Genomic DNA, 18,314 nt, shown 5'->3' on the forward strand with positions numbered 1-18,314 from the left:
ATTGATATTGATGCTTGCAATGAGACGTCAGGGACCATTTAAACTGTAATTGTTTGTCTGAGTTATTCAGAGTTGAAAACAGGGCCTGGATCGAGTGCAAACATTCCTGGTATGAGAGTACTCTGATTCTTAGCACAGCCCTAATATGGAAAGCACAAAAGAGATACAGCATTCTGATTATATAAGTGCTGAACACGTCTATTTGTGAAAAATAAAGTTGATCTGAATTCTGATCAGTGATTGAGTTCCACGTGCTTGATTAGGCCCATTGTTGCTCACCTTGATTCTGAATGATTAGTTTAAGATGACCGAGAACACTCCATTATATTTTCTGTGCAGACACTTTTGTGCACATGGCAAAAATGGCATGCTTTTGACATTTCCTCTCGTTCAATGCTAACAATGCACGACGTTTAAAGGCAAAAATGAAACGTGTACATCTCGGCGCTGGCCCAAATAAGATTGACGTTGAGGCCTGATGTGAATGTTATATACACTCTCGGCATTAATGTAAAGTTTTTGTTTCCTTACATAACAACCTTCTCCCTCTGCTAACCTCTGACTCGCTTCTCTCTCAGCCTTTCCCAGGTAGGGTGTGTCACAGTTTATCTTCTGACAATCCCTCCCTACCTGTTTTACAGGATTAGCCACTCCTGTCGTTCAGAGCCAGAGGCATGTAGGTTGGGAGGGACAGCAGTTGGCCAGTAAAAGTGAGAGGACAGGTTGGAATGACGAGGATCCTCCCCATCCGCTCAGCAAAGCCATAAAAGCAAGCCGTCCCTTCGATCAGACACTCAGAGGGACTTGACTCTCCTTTGAAGCCTGCACTTCTCCAGTTCTCAGACCAGCCTTGACAACCCCAATACCAACATGATGCTTACCAGGAAGTCCTACTCAATTGCAGGCAGCAGCAGCGGCGGCTCCTCCAGGAGGTCCCTTGCAGGGCCCCAGTCTGGGAACTACACCATCAAGAGAACCGGCTACAGTATTGGGTCCTCTGCTGGTGGTTATGGTGGTGGTGTTGGCCTTTACGGTGGTTCTGTTGGTGGAGGCCTGGGTTATGGCGGTTCCTTTAGCGCAAGCTCAATGCAAGGCGGCGGTGGCTATTATGGAGCCGGAATTATCCCCAACCAAATCACCGCAGTCACAGTCAACCAGAGTCTGCTGACCCCCATGAATGTGGATATTGACCCCAGCATCCAGGCCGTTCGCACCCAGGAAAAAGAGCAGATCAAGACCCTCAACAACCGCTTCGCTTCCTTCATTGACAAGGTTGGTTCCCTTGACCTGTTTGAGATGATTGCATCAAGTATCAGTTCCCATAGATAAAGCAACTGTACCTATATCTGCAGAACACAGCCAAGCAAATGCTGACATGTATTTCAGTGACTAAGCAACAAAGGCCTGCCGCTTATCTGTTTGGCGTCATATCCATCAATGAGTAACAGCTTGTAGGATCGGAGACATTTTTAAAATAATCCAAGCCTGATCGTTTGATTTCTGACCCCCAGATATTCCCTTTCCTGGGTTACTGCGAGCATCCAAAAACATCAATGTAAAGCAGAATCAACTTTTGCTTATCTTTGATGATTATGATTGATTATTGTTCTGATAGAAAGACAGTCGTGTCATAAATGTCAGGCACCACCCTGTTCTGCTGCTTGATCTCACTGATTAGATTGAAAAGAAGAAATTCTTGTCCAGCGATAGTAGCATGCAAAAAGTATTACATTTATCTACGCCAGATTAAAATCCAGGCAAGTAATTAAAAAAAAAATACAAGAAACCATTTGAACAATTTTCTGTGGTGCTGTATCTTTCCAGGTACGCTTCCTGGAGCAGCAGAACAAGATGCTGGAGACCAAATGGAACCTCCTGCAAGAACAGACCACAACCCGCTCCAACATCGACGCCATGTTTGAGGCCTACATTGCGAACTTGCGCAGGCAACTCGATGGGCTGGGCAACGAGAAAGTCAAGCTGGAAGCAGAACTGAAGAACATGCAGCTCCAGGTGGAGGACTTCAAGAGAAAGTGAGTGATTCAGCCATCATCGATATTTTATTCAGCAAATGAAGCGGATTGAATGATTTATTCCCTGTGTCCCAAGGTATGAAGATGAAATCAACAAACGCACAGCTGCAGAGAATGAGTTTGTGGTCTTGAAAAAGGTAGGAATTCATTAACATTACATTAATTGATGGACATCGAGTTGCTTTCTGAAAATCAATGTGAATATCTTCTAATGGTTAAAAAAAAAAAATTCTCCAGGACGTTGACGCTGCCTACATGAACAAGGTGGAGCTGGAGGCCAAATGCGATGCTCTTCAGGATGAGATCAACTTCCTCAGAGCCATCTATGAGGCTGTATGTACAATTGATATGTATATCCATCCATTTTCTAATGAGCTTATTCACGAGGGTCACGGGCGTTGGGGCCTATCCCAGCTGTCTTTGGGCATGAGGCCAGGTACTCCCTAAACTGGGTGCCAGCCAATCGCAGGGCACACATAGTCGAACAACCATCCACGCTCACACTCATACCTGGGGACAATTTCGAGTGTTCCGTTAACCTGCCATGCATTTTTTTTTATCTTGCCCTTAATATCATTCTGTTTTTGCCATTCTTTCAACCTGGCCGAAGACTTGATTCTTTTGCAACAATCTGTGTCTCTGCAGGAACTCCGGGAGCTGCAGTCCCAGATCAAGGACACCTCTGTCATTGTGGAGATGGACAACAGTCGCAACTTGGATATGGATTCCATTGTGGCTGAAGTGCGCGCTCAGTATGAGGACATTGCCAACCGCAGCAAGGCTGATGCAGAGGCCTGGTACAAACAGAAGGTAAGAGCAATGACCACAATCAAATCTGGCCCTTTTCCCTATACACCACAAACAATATGTGATGTTGTATTTTGCACAACAGTATGAGGAGATGCAGAGCTCCGCTGGACAGTACGGTGATGACCTTCGCACAACCAAGGCTGAGATTGCTGAGCTGAACCGCATGATTGCCCGTCTTCAGAATGAGATTGAGGCGGTCAAGGCACAGGTACGGGGTATTTCCCAGAACAGCTTCAGGGGACTTATTCATGACGACAGTGCAAAATAGCTTTTCTTTCTCCATTTGCTATAACCTTCCCGCAGAGGGCCAACCTCGAGGCTCAGATTGCGGAGGCTGAGGAGCGTGGAGAGATGGCGGTGAAGGATGCCAAGCTCCGCATCAAGGATCTGGAGGAAGCCCTCCAGAGAGCCAAGCAGGACATGGCCCGCCAGGTGCGTGAATACCAGGAGCTGATGAACGTCAAGATGGCCCTGGACATTGAAATCGCCACCTACAGGAAACTGCTGGAAGGAGAGGAGACCAGGTCGGGTCAACATTCGGTCCTGTTCAATGTCATCTCACTGCTGTGTCAATCGTCTGAATTATGCATTCAATGCTTTATTTAAAATTTGCAACCTCTAGACTGCTCTCTGGGCCCACTAGCGCAACCATCCATGTGCAACAAACCGGTAAGTTATCAGTCTTCGATGGTCATCAGCTGTACTTGCACTTCAGAATCCTAACATTGTCTCATTGTCATCTCTACCATGATCCTCTCCAGGATATTCCAGCGCTCTTGGCGGCTCTGGAATGGGCGGCGGAATTGGCAGCGTTGGATATGGCGGCGGCAGCGTGTCTGGTAGCTATGGCGGCAGCGTTACTGGAGGTTATGGTGGTACTAGTACCATCACCAAGTCCACACTGTCCTCAAGCAGCTCCAGAAGATACAATTAAGAAGGAGAGCAGTCCCTCTTCCCTTTCTGAAAATCTTAAATTGACCAAAAACATCTGCTTACCCTTTCACAATGCACATAGAACAACGGTGCAGGCATGATATTCCAAAAGAAAATGCGATTTTGCCAAATTATGTCAGTTAAAAAAAAAAACAGCTACCAGTGGTGTTCCAAGAATCACTGCGTCCATTTATGAATTATACATATGCGGCATTCATCATCATTTAAGAGTTTCTGAAAGTAAACGTGGCTCAAAACATGGGGCCGGTCAGTTGCAATGCAAAACGTTTCATATTTGTGCACTGACTTCCAAGAAATTGGAGAAGAGAAGCAAAAGAGGTACGGGATGTTGGAGCTATGCAAGGGAATTATTTGACATTTCTGCATACAATCTGGAAGAACAGATGCTCTGAAAGAGACAAGGAGACTGCTCCTGTTCTCAGCAAAAGTCTCCAATTTTTTTAATTTGAGTGCCAACACCAGTCAAGAGAACGGGAGATGATCCATAAGTACGGGGTTTACATGTTTACAAATAAGAGACAAGATTTGTTAAAAGGTTAGCACCTTGATCTTTTTTTGGGGCCTCTGTCAGATTATTTTTTTTCTTAGTTTAACACTTCCGTGCCTTGATGCTTCAGTAATGTTGAAACCGGATTTATTTTGGAAAGAGCCTCCTAGCAACATCACATCGCCAATAAATCTGAGTACCAGAATCCTGTCTGTCTCGTTTTTACATGAGAAATATATTGACGAGTCATATTTACAGTTGCAAAATTTTTTTTTCAATCTTATCTTAATGATCTTCTGTATTACAACAGCTTGAAATAGTCACAGGACTTTTTTCCTTGACGGCATTCAGAACAAGCTTGAAATCGCAAGTTACCACAAACAAGTTCCACCCAAACGATTATTTGGTAGGGGCGTGTCTTAACACGCTTAGAGGAGACAGAGCTATTTTCTCCATGTCCTATTAAAGGGTTTTTAAACTTCACCTAAGGCTGAGTGTTGGAAGGTATGATTTATGGAATCAAAAATAGGTTGACTTAAAATAACTCCTGTCGAGGCTCATGCCAAATACAACAAATAGTATCTGTAACTTCCTTTTGCTTTGTGTAAGATGATGACACATCACAAATGAGAAAATCTTTCCTCTTGGTTAAACACACTGCCTTACATGCCCGAGTACATTTCTTTCATTTTTCATGAATCATCAAATCCATTCTTTCACCAGCCAATAAATCAAGCCCGAAAACAAACCAAACATAAAAACTTAAGAGGTAAAAATAAGTTAGAGCCCTATAAACATCTGCTCACCACCATTTGGGACTGTAAAAATTGGTCAGTGCTTTACGTGCATGAAAGAAAACCAAACTATTGCATTAAATTGATAAAAGTCAGTCTTGTGATATAAATGAAGGCGCATTTATCTCGCAGTGGATCAACACACGAATACACAGCGATGCCGTAACAGGGCGGCTAAACCAAGCAATTGCCTCTGACGCCGAGGTAAAGGGGGCCCCGGAGAACGACTAGCCTTGAGCTACGTCAATGACAAAGCACTGCTTCACACTGCAACACACCGATGACTGCGCCAGCCAATGATATCCAGTTTAGCATTTCGACACAGCGCAAGGAGGAAACTGAAGACAAACAAAAGTCAATCCTCAACAGAAGAAAACATGATGACAGAGGTAATGAATAAAGATTGTGCAGTTCGTAGGTCCCAATCAATTTAAGTGGACTACCAAACTGCCGCATGAGAAAGCATCGTAGGCATCGACAATAAGGAAAACCTGCCTGCTGGATTGTATCTAGGACTTGTCGCTCTGCCAACACAAAAATAATGGCAGCGGTATCATCGTAATGAACAATAACCGCGCGATCGGAAAGGCGTGGCCACCCCCGCAGACAATATGAAATATGGCTCCATTCAGAAGATCAACTGAAGCCTCAGCGTCGAAAGGGATGACGTTGACCATTTTCACCTTTTCAAGACTGTCCTACACTGGAAGCGTATGCCAATGAGGAGCTAAAACAGGGCCAGTGGATCTCTCATTCTTTTTCCACGCAGCACTTGTGCAGCAGCATTCAAGACAAGCCGGAGAACTTGTTTCCTCTGCAAGGAATTTAAGACTTTTGCGTGGTTATGCAACTGACAGAAGGCTGTTCTTGATGTTGTGGGTTGGTGCGCCTAGCCTAGGGTTCTCCGAACCGGGCACTATGGATCATAATAAAACTCATGTAGTGCAAAGACTCGGTCGTGGAATTAGTAGTTGCGGTGTTCTGTCAAGGGAGGTTGCGCGACAGGGGTGTGGCAAGGCCATCCATTTTGCACTCCCACTCTCATATTTGAATGCATTCCTCGTGGTAAGGCACACCCACGGCAATGTTGCACTGGCAGGGAGATTCTTAAGATGAGCTTTTTCAGTGTTAGGTTAGAGTTAGTCAGTGAAAGGGCACCTGAAGCTCCCCTTGAATAGGCCTCATGACATTGATTAAATACTGTAAGTGCTGCATGCAAATTTAGACATCTAACTCGGTCAAATGAGATATGGTGCACAATATTGCATGCCGATGGTAGGCCAATGACAGAACGACTGAATTTAGAATTTGAATGAATTCATTTCAGTCATGCTTTCACATTTAAGTCAACATGGTCGCGGCAGAATTAAAAATGTATTTTTTTTTAGAATCTCTTACCAAAGTGGCCTTTGTTTGGAGCTGTCTGACATCTCTGCCTCTTGCCTAGGGCGCGGCGCTTCGGATGGACGCTAGAAATACCCTGATCATTAAAAATGAATGATGACGATGACCAAGTGATGCCTCGTAAAACACTGTGGCAGGCATTCTTTGCATTCTGTGATCCTACCGAAGACGGACGGTTCAATAATGGCTCATGGAGGCACTAGATAACAGATTAGATAAATAGTGTACTGCTCCGGGTTGCAACAAGTGACTGGTATTTCTCAAATCCGGCTGCTCTAATAAGATCAGATCGACGTGCGAGGAGATTTTTATTCCTCCCATGTAGACTGATGTGACTATGATCGAATCTTGATCAACAGCCAGGAGAAAAACACGTGGCTGACTCGAGTCAAGTCGGATCAACCTCCAGTGACATGGAATGAGATTTCATAGCTGTATCATGAGCCTAAATCGTGCATCACTCCTCCAACGCAACCATCCATGCGCAGCGGTCATCCGCCGGTGGTAAGTTTTCAATCTTCTGCCATCATCTGTAATGTTTACACTTTAAAATCACAAATTGATACAAATATTGTTTCTTCTGCTCCAGGATTCCATACAGCTCCGGCTCAAGCTCGTGGCAACAGCTTGGGTGGTGTGGAAAGACGACCAGATCAAACAAGAACTTTTCCAATATCAATCGATAAACGGTATTTTGGGGGGGAAAAAGTTGGCCAACCAACAGTGGCTGCTTCAAGGTTTTAGATCAATGCTGGGGAATTCTGGCAGCAATGAGTGGTAGCGGGGATGGATGCATGTCACACATCTAACTTGGCAAACTGAGATAGCGTAGAGAATTTCACATAGCGATGGCAGGCTGACAACATAAATCATCGGCGCGCATGTTTTTGAAAAGTCACCTCCTTTGCTCCAACACACAGCACAAACAGCAAGCAGCCATTAAGGCAACATGGGACGACAAAAGCAATACGTTACCTTGCTGAATGTTAAAGCAGCAAGAGATTTCACAGCCCTCTGTCACAGGTTTTAAAACTCAAATTGTTTCTTGCTGTATGAACCCGACTATGCACCAAACCCAGTTTGCATTTTCTAGTTCTAAATTAGTACATAGTCACTGACTTGCTTCCCTTTATATTGTAAATTGTGCAGCTCATCATCTGGATTTAGTGGAGTCCATAGCTGCCTTAGGTCCCTTTGTAGAATTTGTCAAATGGCACCACTAGTTACATGCTGACAATTCATTTTTCTCAGATCATACTAAAGCTAAGGTGCGTTCTGTCAGCTATTTCGTTTTGTTTATTTATTCATGTGGGTGCGCTGACTTTGGCATGTGGTACTTAAACAAACACGATCCGAGTAGGTTTTTCTTTCACCCAGGCTAGTAAATCCCAAGATCTGCGCTCACTCAACGAGCCCATCCACCAGACCGCTCCTTGAAAGTGGTCAGGCTTGTCTGCCTGGCTTTCCTCCGGAGTGGCTTGGCCTCTTTGACCCTTGCCGAGCGCGATGCAATGCATCGAAATGAGAAATTTGCACTCGTCAGTGGAAATGGGTGATATCCCATTCAATAAGACATTCATTGCATTCTATGACGTAAATGAAATGTAAATAACTCTGCATGACTTGACCAGATTTGACAAAGTGTGCACACCTCCACATCGCAACAAACGATTGATGACATCTTGGATGCAGCTGATCGAATACGATTGTTATGACCTGAAGGAGGAGTTTTTGCCTTTGCATCCAGACTGATGTTCCACGTATCGGAAGGCGATAAGCAGCCAGCACTTTCTAGGAGGATATTTTCTTAAAGGAAGGAGTGTCTGTTTTTATTGAAGAAGCACATTTTACGTGTTCTCGGGACTGGAAAGTCCTGTTGTTCAGAGCGAAAGGCACGCAAGGTGGGAGGGAGTCAGCTTGGCCAGTAAAAGTGAGAAGACAGGTTGTAATGGGGAGGGTCCTCACTCCGCCCCCATCAGCTCAGCTTGGCCATAAAAGCAGGCAGACCTTTCAGCCTGACACTCAGAGGGACCAGACTCTCCTTTGAAGCCTGCACATCTTCAGTTCTCTGCTTCCACTTGACCACCTCACCAGCTACAAGATGACTTCCAGGAAGTCCTACTCCGTCTCAGGCTCCAGCAGCGGCTCCAGGAGATCTTTTGCAGGGCCCCAGGCCGGCTTCAGAACGAGCTACACTCTTGGCTCCTCGGCTGGCGGTTTTGGTGCCGGCGGTTTTGGTGCAGGCAGTTTTGGTGCAGGCGGTTTTGGTGCAGGCGGATATGGTGCAGGCGGTTATGGTGCTGGCGGTTATGGTGCTGTCTCTTCGATGAGCTCCAGCTCCATGGCTGGTGGTAATTTTGGGAGTGGAGCTGGCTTTGCGGCTCCGCATATCACCGCGGTCACAGTCAACAAGAGTCTGCTGACCCCCCTGAGTCTGGATATTGACCCAACCATCCAGGCCGTCCGCACCCAGGAAAAAGATCAGATCAAGACACTCAACAATCGCTTTGCCTCCTTTATTGACAAGGTTGGAAAATTTCATTTCTGAAATACAGTTTTGACTGCAGCCTTCATCGTTGTGGGCTACAATTATTGTGACAACAACCACACATAGCACAAATCTGAATGTTTTTTTCTTGTACCGTTGTTGGGCCCTTCTGGTTGACGAATGTGACATACATATTCCTTTCCTTTGACGTTCAAAATCTTGAGCAGTGTTCGCAAAAGGTCTGACTGAGTTAAATATTGCCGCAGTTGGGTGTGGCTATTCACACGGGGAGGCAGAATTTGCAGCCATGGTGGTAAAGCGAGAAGGATCATGCTTAACCAACCACAAATATATGAATTTTTAAACATTGTTTATTCAAAAGAGCAAGTTAGTTAACAATTTAAAAATACTAACTTCTTTGCTGTATCTTTCCAGGTACGTTTCTTGGAGCAGCAGAACAAGATGCTGGAGACCAAGTGGAATCTCCTGCAAGACCAGACCACAACCCGCTCCAACATCGACGCCATGTTTGAAGCTTACATTGCAAACCTGCGCAGGCAACTCGATGGGCTGGGCAACGAGAAAGTCAAGCTGGAGTCAGAACTGAAGAACATGCAGCTCCAGGTGGAGGACTTCAAAACAAAGTGAGTGTTGACAGGATTTGTACCTTTTCAAACATAGTTTAGAAATAATACTGAGATGATGTGGTGTGGAATTTCTTGCGTTCCAATAGGTATGAAAATGAAATCAACAAGCGCACAGCTGCAGAGAATGAATTTGTGCTCTTGAAAAAGGTTAAAAAAAAAGATGGCGTCTACATTTAAAATACATTCATGGCATTTGACTGTTTTCTGAACGCAATTTGAAATCGTTTTTCCAGGATGTTGACGGCGCTTACATGAGTAAGGTGGAGCTGGAGGCCAAAGCTGACGCTCTTCAAGATGAAATCAACTTCCTCAGAGCCGTCTATGAAGCTGTATGTGCAAATATTTTCTACACATCGATTTTTTTTTAACTGCCCTTACCACATGCTGTTTTTGCCATTGTTTAAACCTGACCAGCGAGTCTTTTGCAACAATCTGTGGTTCTGCAGGAGCTCCGGGAGCTGCAGTCCCAGATCAAGGACACCTCTGTCATTGTGGAGATGGACAACAGCCGCAACTTGGATATGGATGCCATTGTGGCTGAAGTGCGCGCTCAGTATGAGGACATTGCCAACCGCAGCAAGGCTGACGCAGAGGCCTGGTACAAACAGAAGGTAAGAGCAATGACCACAATCAAATCTGGCCCTTTTCCCTATACACTACAAACAATATGTGATGTTGTATTTTGCACAACAGTATGAGGAGATGCAGAGCTCCGCTGGACAGTACGGTGATGACCTTCGCACAACCAAGGCTGAGATTGCTGAGCTGAACCGCATGATTGCCCGTCTTCAGAATGAGATTGAGGCGGTCAAGGCGCAGGTACGGGTATTTCCCAGAGCAGCTTCAGGTGACTTTTTCATGACGACAACGCGAAATAACTTTTCTTTCTCCATTTGCGATAACCTTCCCGAAGAGGGCCAGCCTCGAGGCTCAGATTGCGGAGGCTGAGGAGCGTGGAGAGTTGGCGGTGAAGGATGCCAAGCTCCGCATCAAAGATCTGGAGGAAGCCCTCCAGAGAGCCAAGCAGGACATGGCCCGCCAGGTGCGTGAATACCAGGAGCTGATGAACGTCAAGATGGCCCTGGACATTGAAATCGCCACCTACAGGAAACTGCTGGAAGGAGAGGAGACCAGGTCGGGTCAACATTCGGTCCTGTTCAATGTCATCTCACTGCTGTGTCAATCGTCTGAATTATGCATTCAATGCTTTATTTAAAATGTGCAACCTCTAGACTGCTCTCTGGACCCGCTAGTGCAACTATTCACGTGCAGCAGTCTTCAGGCGGTAAGTTTTTCCTTGTCTACAGTTCTTGCAATTTAAAAAAAACAACAGAAAAAAACAGATACCAACATTATTTCTTCTGTTTCAGGATTCTCTGGCTCCAGCTCCGCTGGTGGATTTGGTTTCGGTGGCAGCAGCATGGCAAGTGGTTACGGCGGCAGCAGCATGGCTGGTGGTTATGGCGGTACTGTCACAAAATCCAGTGTGTCCACGACCAGCTCCAGAAGATACATTTAAGAAAGGGAGCAGTTCCCCTTGCCTCCAGTGTGCTATCCAACATCGATGAACAGGCTAAATGGTCCTTTTTCTAACACCGTCACCAGTTGTGCCTCAGAATGTATTTGTACCATGTCATTCATCATTACTGAAGAGTTCCTAAAACAATTTGGATAGGCCCTTGTAGAAATACCAGATGAGTGATGACTTCAGAAATAGTAATAAATACATCTGAACACACTCCTTTTTGATTTTCCTTTGTTTAAATAATTGCTAGAAATTTCAAATTATCTGCAATTGTGTCTTTTATGCATTCTTGCTTGCTGCAAAAAAAAAAATCTTGAATCTCTCTTCTCCACAAATGCGGTCTACGACATTTGCGCCAGGGTAGTGTCTTTGATGGATGGTTGATGCAAACGGAGGCCGAGTGTCTTTGCGCAGTGGTCTGACACTGAACCATTCTGCTATTAGGCACTGATCGATGTTCAAGCTAATGATAAACTTTGTAAACTAACTTCATGTTAATAGAAGGGATTGTGGATAACTGGAGAACAGCTGGGCAGTCTTGATAAGACCTGATCTCACCTTTGTCTCGATGTCCTTGGTGCCCTTTCAATAGTCACGTGTGGTTAATATTGATACTTGAAGGCTATTTCAAAGATCGTTGGGTCATGGGCCTCCTGATGCCTGCCTTGGATGAAATGCCATCGCTGAGTCATTTGCCCAACTTCCACGAATAGCGAAATGCTAAAATGGCAAAATAATGGCCTCATATTCACCACCAAACCCCCTGCAAGCTTTATTTTGCATCTTGATGTGACACAATCGACCTCAAGAGCATGTTGAAAAGTTTCAAGCACTCCCATTACAAAAACAAAACAAATGGCTTGCCAATGACAATTAGTGTCGTTGACATTTACAATGTGAAGCTCATCTGTAATAATTGATTCTTCTTCATTGTAACGACCCATGTTACACTGACTATTGTTTCCAAACACATCTTAGGAGCATTGTACTCTTTGGGCGCAACCTGTACATCACGAATATCCGAAACGGAGTTAGGTATTGTTTTATGAACATTTTCAGGATTGTGGTAATGGTGTCGAACCGTATTGTATTACGTTAAGGTATTGAGTGAATGTCATGGTTCCAATTATTCATTTGAGTGTTCGGTAAAGTATTCACCCACAATAGGTAATAGATTTAAATTGCAAGTTTGGGAAGAAAAAAAAAACATCATTCAAGTTTTTGGCCGCAGCTTTCACAAACAATTATGAAATTAAAGTGAATTAGCCAGTCATGGTCAAATTGAAGTACATACCAGAGAGCGCGAGAATCCAATCAGAATTTCGGTCCGCTCTGTTGGTGGACTTGCTGCAATGGAAGGAATGGCCCAACAACGCCAATACCCGAGTACCTGATGAAATGAGTGTGTCACGGTGATGGAGGATGTCTTCTGTTATGAGGTTAAGGGCTTGATGATCACAACATGGTGCTGCTTCAGCAGGCCTGGTTTAAATGAAATGAATGAGTCGTGATCCCATCAGGTAATAAATAACTTCCAATGGAAGAATGGATAATTGTTCGGGGTTTGCCCTCGTCACTGCAGAGCGAGCTCCTCGTGTTTGCCACATGCAAGAACTCTCCCGGGCGTGGTTTTGGATTTAGGAGGCAGATTTGTGTCGTTTGTGGTCTGCTGAATTTTCTATTGCGGTAACAAATTACTTGTTGAGCTTCTCCGAACAAAAGGCAGTGAGATGTTGACAAATTCAGGGTGTATGTAGTCTGTTGCTCCAGGTGGCGAGCAAGTTAAGATGAGCGGGGCTTTTGTACTGCGTGGACGTTTTTTGAAATTGGGATTACAATCTCTGTAAATGCAGTTTACAGTTTGCAGCAACAATCCATGCAGTCTCACTTAAGACGTAAATCAAGGCAGGTTTTTAAGCACCTATTATTTTGTCTTACTCAGCAGTGAAGGGAATGTTTCAAATAGCTAAAGGGTCACTTGTTATTATGTGCCTTTGCCTCTCCCGATACTTCTTAAAATAAGCACTCCTGTCAGAGTCTCTTGTCGCTGTTCTGACACGCAACAAAAGGAAACCAGTTTGTCTTGTTTGCAAAAGTTTGGCCTGTGTCCCTTATGCACTACTTTATCAGGTGACACAAGTAACATATAAAGTAACTATGCATCTATATATTTTCTTTGGAGGTATTATATCTATAGACAGATCGAAGTGGTTCAAAAGTAAACCATGTCATGTTGTTCCGGGTTACGTGAGACATGTTGGATGCCGGCTCATGTCTGTTCAAACCAAGTTGTTTTAATGGGAGGGTCAAAATGATCAATCTTGAAAGAAAACGTCAACTGTGCTGTCACAGGAAGTTCAAAGATTTGCTACAGCACCTCCTGTTAAGAACATGCGGGCTTTGGCTTTATCAATCTGTATTGAAACTGCTGGAGGGGAAAATGATAGCGTGTCACAGGGAGTGAGGCGGTGTCTGTGGTGGATGAGGCAGCAAAGAGTCACTGACAGGTCGATGAGTTAAGGGTATGCATCAGTAGGAAAGGTGATCCAGCCTCGAGAGCACTCACTGGTTTTTGACACAAACTCGCCCAGCAGTATGTGGGACATGATAAGGGATGGCTCACTGCGTCAAACAAATACAGCCCTAAAAAAAAAAAGAAGAAGCTATTTTAGTCATTGAAAGAAATATACTGTAAAAATATGTTTACAATTCTTAGGTTATTTGCTCAACAGCGTGCCTCTGTTATCAAGACACCTGAAAATGGTTTTAAATTGTGGTAGCCGCTGTGCCAAGAACTAAGATAACTGGACTGAAAATGTCTGTCATAATAAATATAGAAGCTTCAGCTGCTCTCCTTAGCAGTCAGTCACTTACATTTCACCAGTAGTTTACTCGCCACGAAGTTCTCGAACACCAAAGAAACAGTCATTTCACTTTTCCCCACTGTGCTTTGTGAGCAAGTCGTCGTGTATCTCGTGAACTGGTTCGACAGAAGGAACTTCAAGTGAAATGTTAATTAGATGTTTGCTGAACAAACCAGCAATGTTGGAAGTGAGGATCGTAATCATGGTCAGGTGACAGAACAGAAAGGAAATATTTGATGGCTTCTTTTGTATGTTGTGGATTGCTGTTTGTATTTCACCCGAATCATTCACTTAATTTCTCAGCGTCACAGCATGTTGTTCGGGTTTGTTAATTAGTGTTATAGCACCCCCTGTTGTTCATGGAAGGGGCACATGGCCGTTCGAGCTGAGCCAAACTATTTTTTTGACAGGCAGCCAGCCACAGTATTTGAAAATTCAAGATTTTTAACGTGACCTCTGAGATTCCCCAATTCAAGTGTACGTTATATTATTTTTGTTCACACTATTTGGGTGGCAATTTTTATTTGTTCTGTCTGTAAAGTAAGTTTATCAACTGAGGTCCATGCTGAAGTTAATATCAGACATTTTTGCGATGTGCCCTGTGGTGTATTGTCACGTCCGAAATAATAGGATCGATATTTATTTTGTAAACCGTTTTATTATTATGGTGATATAATGAGAGGCCACTACTTGAAGAAGCACGTGTTTTAATAAGGGCACTTTGAAGGCTTCACTTAACAAATTCATTTGGGGACCGTAGGAGAAACTGTAAGAGAGACTTGAAGACTGTTAAAATCCTGAACCTTAGTGCGATTACCCAGTATTGCAAACCAGCCAGTCACTGTGCTCCTCACACATACACATTAATACAGTATATATCTAAATACATATTGACTATGATAATGTATACCTCTGCAGTATTTCTGCAAAGCTTGAGAGGATCTTGCAGCCGAATGAGGAAAGGCTCATTTTGTCCATGCAATGGATTAGCTCCAGTGACAGGTCATTAAATACCTGGAAGGCAGGCTAATCAGAATGTCAACAGAACTGCATGCCTCGGGAAATTATCACCTCGTTTTTAACGTTCAAAGCTCATCTGTACTAATAGTCTCGTCACCGTGTTGGCATTTTTATGGCCACCTACAGCCCATTGCAAATGCAAACACTCTGACAATATAGCCATAATTCAGGACTCGGAAGATCCTTACACTAAAGTGGTGTGAATTCGGCACACAATGACAGGAAATGCAAACCTTTCAAGTTGAAATGTGTTTACTTTTGCATGTAAGAGTTATAGGGCTGTGACTTGGAGCATCATTACCTCCAGCAATTGGGTCATGTTTTAAACAGCGCTCGTTTGTCTTACTGTCTGCCTGCGGACAGATTAAGTGAAAAATCCCAACAGATCAAGAGCCCATGACGTTTTGGGTAGCTGTGTTGAGAAAAAAAAACAACAGCTAAAAAAACATTTCAGGCCAAGCTTTCTATGTGTGCCCTTCTTTCTTTAAAATTCATTCATTCATTCATTTTCCGAACCGCTTTATCCTCATTGGGGTCATTGGAGCCTCATTTGTAAGTTAGTTTGGACGGTGTGTAAAACGTAAATCAAAATGGAATCCAATGATTTGCACATCCTAAATTTCAGAACTAGGCGGCAGATGTGCTAAGGCTTTGTCCCGCATGCTGACATCTGGCACGAGCACAATTTCATTTTTCAAATCTGTTACTGCCTGGATGTTGCACTTCATCGACCTGTGTGATTGGGAGAAGCTAGCTTTTTACTTCATTTGGATTCTTATGATTTCAATCAACGCTGCCATCTGGGATCCAAGAAGACACCGCAGTAAAAAAACAAAAAAAACAACCAACCCCCCCCCCCCCCCCCTCCCCAGAGTTCATAGTTGACAGTGTGGTGGTGTGTGAAGCATCCAACCCATGAAGCTGACCACTTAATATAGAGGCATTAAATGCTTATTAGCCCAAAGCTTATCATAATTAATCACCTCTATTCCTTCCATGATTTAGCAATTTTAACATCTGGGCACACCGCAGCAGAGCACTTGTTCATATTTGCCAGAGGGGAGCTGAATGCAATAAATAAAAACTTGTTAAAAGCTAAATAAAAAAAGGGAGGTCTTAACCGCACTCTTTAAAACATCCAAGGGTCAACCATTTAAAAATACCTGTCAATGGGAGGCAAATGAATTTAAAGGACCTAAATCTGCAGTAGCCTACCGATGAAAATTAGGAGAAGATTAAAAATCAGTGGACTGCAATCTGTGCCCACTGTGCGGAAATGCCAAAGGCTGAGGAGAGTGAGAACCTAACAAGATAATTAAATCTCCTCCTGTGCAAAAAGCTCACTGTAATAAGCTTGGCATATTCAGGCTTTGCTTGACAGCAAGAATACAAACTCCTTGTCTGGCTCCCCATTCACCGACCACCCCGTGGTATATGAGTTCACAAAGCAACTGGGGTCTGAGTCGTTTCATTTAAGAGGAAATCGTCAGGTCAAAATGTGTATTCACTTTTTAATTTATAAATCAACCCGATTGTTTTGTGCTCCAACAGCATCTCTGCAAGAGATGCACACGACTCAAGAGCTACTTGAGACATTTGAATCCGGCACCGTTTCATCAAATATGATGCACAAAGCATTCATCAGCACACAAGCTACTCTATCTCTATTCATTGCATGTTTCTGTCAAGCTACATTAGCCTCGGGAGAAAATCAGCCTGCGGAGAGATGCTCAACGTGGCGCAGCTGCCGTAGGCCGGCAGGCTCCTCGACATCCTCGCTTCTCACCAGCTGCCAGTTACAATTGTGGCAGGAATGAACAGTGAAGATTTACTGGAGCGCAAAACCATATCCAGTGAACCAGGAAATGATGCCGCGGGTTTTTTTTGGCCATCATATAAGTCTTCCTAAATGGTCAGCGAGATGACAGTGACAGAGGAGAGCGGCTGGCCAACCATCTGTCTCACCGCAAAGTAATGAATTCTGCGGGGTGTGAAAACACTTTGTTCCACTTGAGAATGAGCATCGTGTCCAGAATTGCTCTTGGGTGGGTGAATGACATTTCATCTGGTGAAAACAATTGATGCCTTTAACGGTTTGCAGTCCGGTGCATTTTTATGGCGTAATTGAGGGACGGTTTATTTTATTCGCCATCGTTAATGTTGTTCAACAGGACTGGACAACCCTGCAGTATTTTAGTTAAGGTACACAATAATGAATAAAGTGTTCATCTCTAAATAAGCACAAAGTGACAAACAGAAACAGTTCGGCTTTAGCCTTTAGCCATGATGTTCTCGTGTTATGTCCAACCGGCAAGGTCACATTTGCTACTATTTCAGCATTCATTTTCTCCTTGAGCTCATCTGGTACCAGCAACGGAGCAGAAAGAGAGAGAGAGAGAGAGAGAGAGACAGAGAGAGAGAGCTAGGGAGAGAGAGAGAGACAGAGAGAGAGGGAGAGAGAGAGAGAGCTAGGAAGAGAGAGAGAGCGACAGAGAGAGAGAGAGGGAGAGGGAGAGAGAGACAGAGAGAGAGACAGAGAGAGAGAGGGAGAGACAGAGAGAGAGGGAGAGAGAGATAGAGAGAGAGTGAGAGAGGGAGAGAGAGAGAGAGATAGAGACAACACTTGATGGAGCAGACACACAAGAACATTTTGCTTTTTCCTCCACAGACTTCTGGGATGAAAGGGTTTTTTATGTTGGCTCCAATTTAGTTTCTGAATATGAGGCTACAGCACATGGAAAGCGCAATCTTGATACTTTGAATGTCTCACATGAACCTCAAGCAAACCATTTTCTGGTGGTGACATCACAAGACTACAGCAGGTGTTTGCATTTAATTACTCCCACGGTCTGAGAAAAACAAACTGATTAATGGCCACATGTTTCTATGCCTCGGTTTATTTCTGGCATGTACTTTTTAATGTTTGTTTTTAATTGTCGTACTTCGCTCTGTGCTCTGCAACACACAACTTTTTTCACCATAAATGAGGTCAATTATAATACTTCAAATTTTGTCCATGATCAAATCACCTTCCTTTTTACGTACAAAGCCAGGCAACACAAATGAGAGCATAGGTGAAGCTTTATTTACCTCTTTATGACCTCACCAAATGTAAAATGCTGTAAACTTAATGGTCAATAAGATTTCTGCTGATGTGTCTATTAAATGCACTCCATTTAAAAATTTCCTTTAGTTAACAAGTATGGTGGCCTTGAATAGTCAAAAGCAGTGTACCATTTAAAAACTTTTTGATTTGTTTGCAGGTGTTTCGTTGGCGTAACTCACATT

The 18,314-nt window shown here is 43.8% G+C and overlaps 2 protein-coding genes across 2 annotated transcripts; both read left to right on the forward strand.

The window, feature by feature from the left end:
- The first annotated feature begins 780 nt into the window (after nucleotides 1–780).
- On the forward strand, nucleotides 781–4,489 carry LOC147201563 (keratin, type II cytoskeletal 8-like). Its single transcript, XM_086116860.1, has 9 exons — nucleotides 781–1,272; nucleotides 1,825–2,033; nucleotides 2,110–2,170; nucleotides 2,271–2,366; nucleotides 2,679–2,843; nucleotides 2,926–3,051; nucleotides 3,147–3,367; nucleotides 3,466–3,512; nucleotides 3,605–4,489. The coding sequence occupies exons 1-9, from the start codon at nucleotides 871–873 to the stop codon at nucleotides 3,775–3,777; spliced, it is 1,500 nt and encodes a 499-aa protein (XP_085972986.1). The 5' UTR covers nucleotides 781–870; the 3' UTR covers nucleotides 3,778–4,489.
- Nucleotides 4,490–8,486: 3,997 nt separating this feature from the next.
- LOC147201564 (intermediate filament protein ON3-like) lies at nucleotides 8,487–11,355 on the forward strand. The gene is made up of 9 exons (XM_086117701.1): nucleotides 8,487–9,009; nucleotides 9,406–9,614; nucleotides 9,704–9,764; nucleotides 9,851–9,946; nucleotides 10,064–10,228; nucleotides 10,311–10,436; nucleotides 10,531–10,751; nucleotides 10,850–10,902; nucleotides 10,988–11,355. The coding sequence occupies exons 1-9, from the start codon at nucleotides 8,584–8,586 to the stop codon at nucleotides 11,134–11,136; spliced, it is 1,506 nt and encodes a 501-aa protein (XP_085973827.1). The 5' UTR covers nucleotides 8,487–8,583; the 3' UTR covers nucleotides 11,137–11,355.
- Nucleotides 11,356–18,314: the final 6,959 nt, after the last annotated feature.

The sequence above is a fragment of the Hippocampus guttulatus genome, chromosome 8 (genome assembly GCF_054856545.1).
Source record: "Hippocampus guttulatus isolate MCC_2025c chromosome 8, RoL_Hgut_1.0, whole genome shotgun sequence".
Taxonomy (NCBI): Eukaryota; Metazoa; Chordata; class Actinopteri; order Syngnathiformes; family Syngnathidae; genus Hippocampus; species Hippocampus guttulatus.

Bases quoted from the DNA above. Each gene is read 5' to 3' on its own strand.
- LOC147201563 (XM_086116860.1), top strand. From the start codon at position 871: ATGATGCTTACCAGGAAGTCCTACTCAATTGCAGGCAGCAGCAGCGGC. The intron at 2,171-2,270 runs GTAGGAATTCAT...AAAATTCTCCAG, and splicing joins AGTTTGTGGTCTTGAAAAAG to GACGTTGACGCTGCCTACAT. The intron at 2,844-2,925 runs GTAAGAGCAATG...TTTGCACAACAG, and splicing joins AGGCCTGGTACAAACAGAAG to TATGAGGAGATGCAGAGCTC.
- LOC147201564 (XM_086117701.1), top strand. From the start codon at position 8,584: ATGACTTCCAGGAAGTCCTACTCCGTCTCAGGCTCCAGCAGCGGCTCC. The intron at 9,765-9,850 runs GTTAAAAAAAAA...TCGTTTTTCCAG, and splicing joins AATTTGTGCTCTTGAAAAAG to GATGTTGACGGCGCTTACAT. The intron at 10,903-10,987 runs GTAAGTTTTTCC...CTTCTGTTTCAG, and splicing joins CGTGCAGCAGTCTTCAGGCG to GATTCTCTGGCTCCAGCTCC.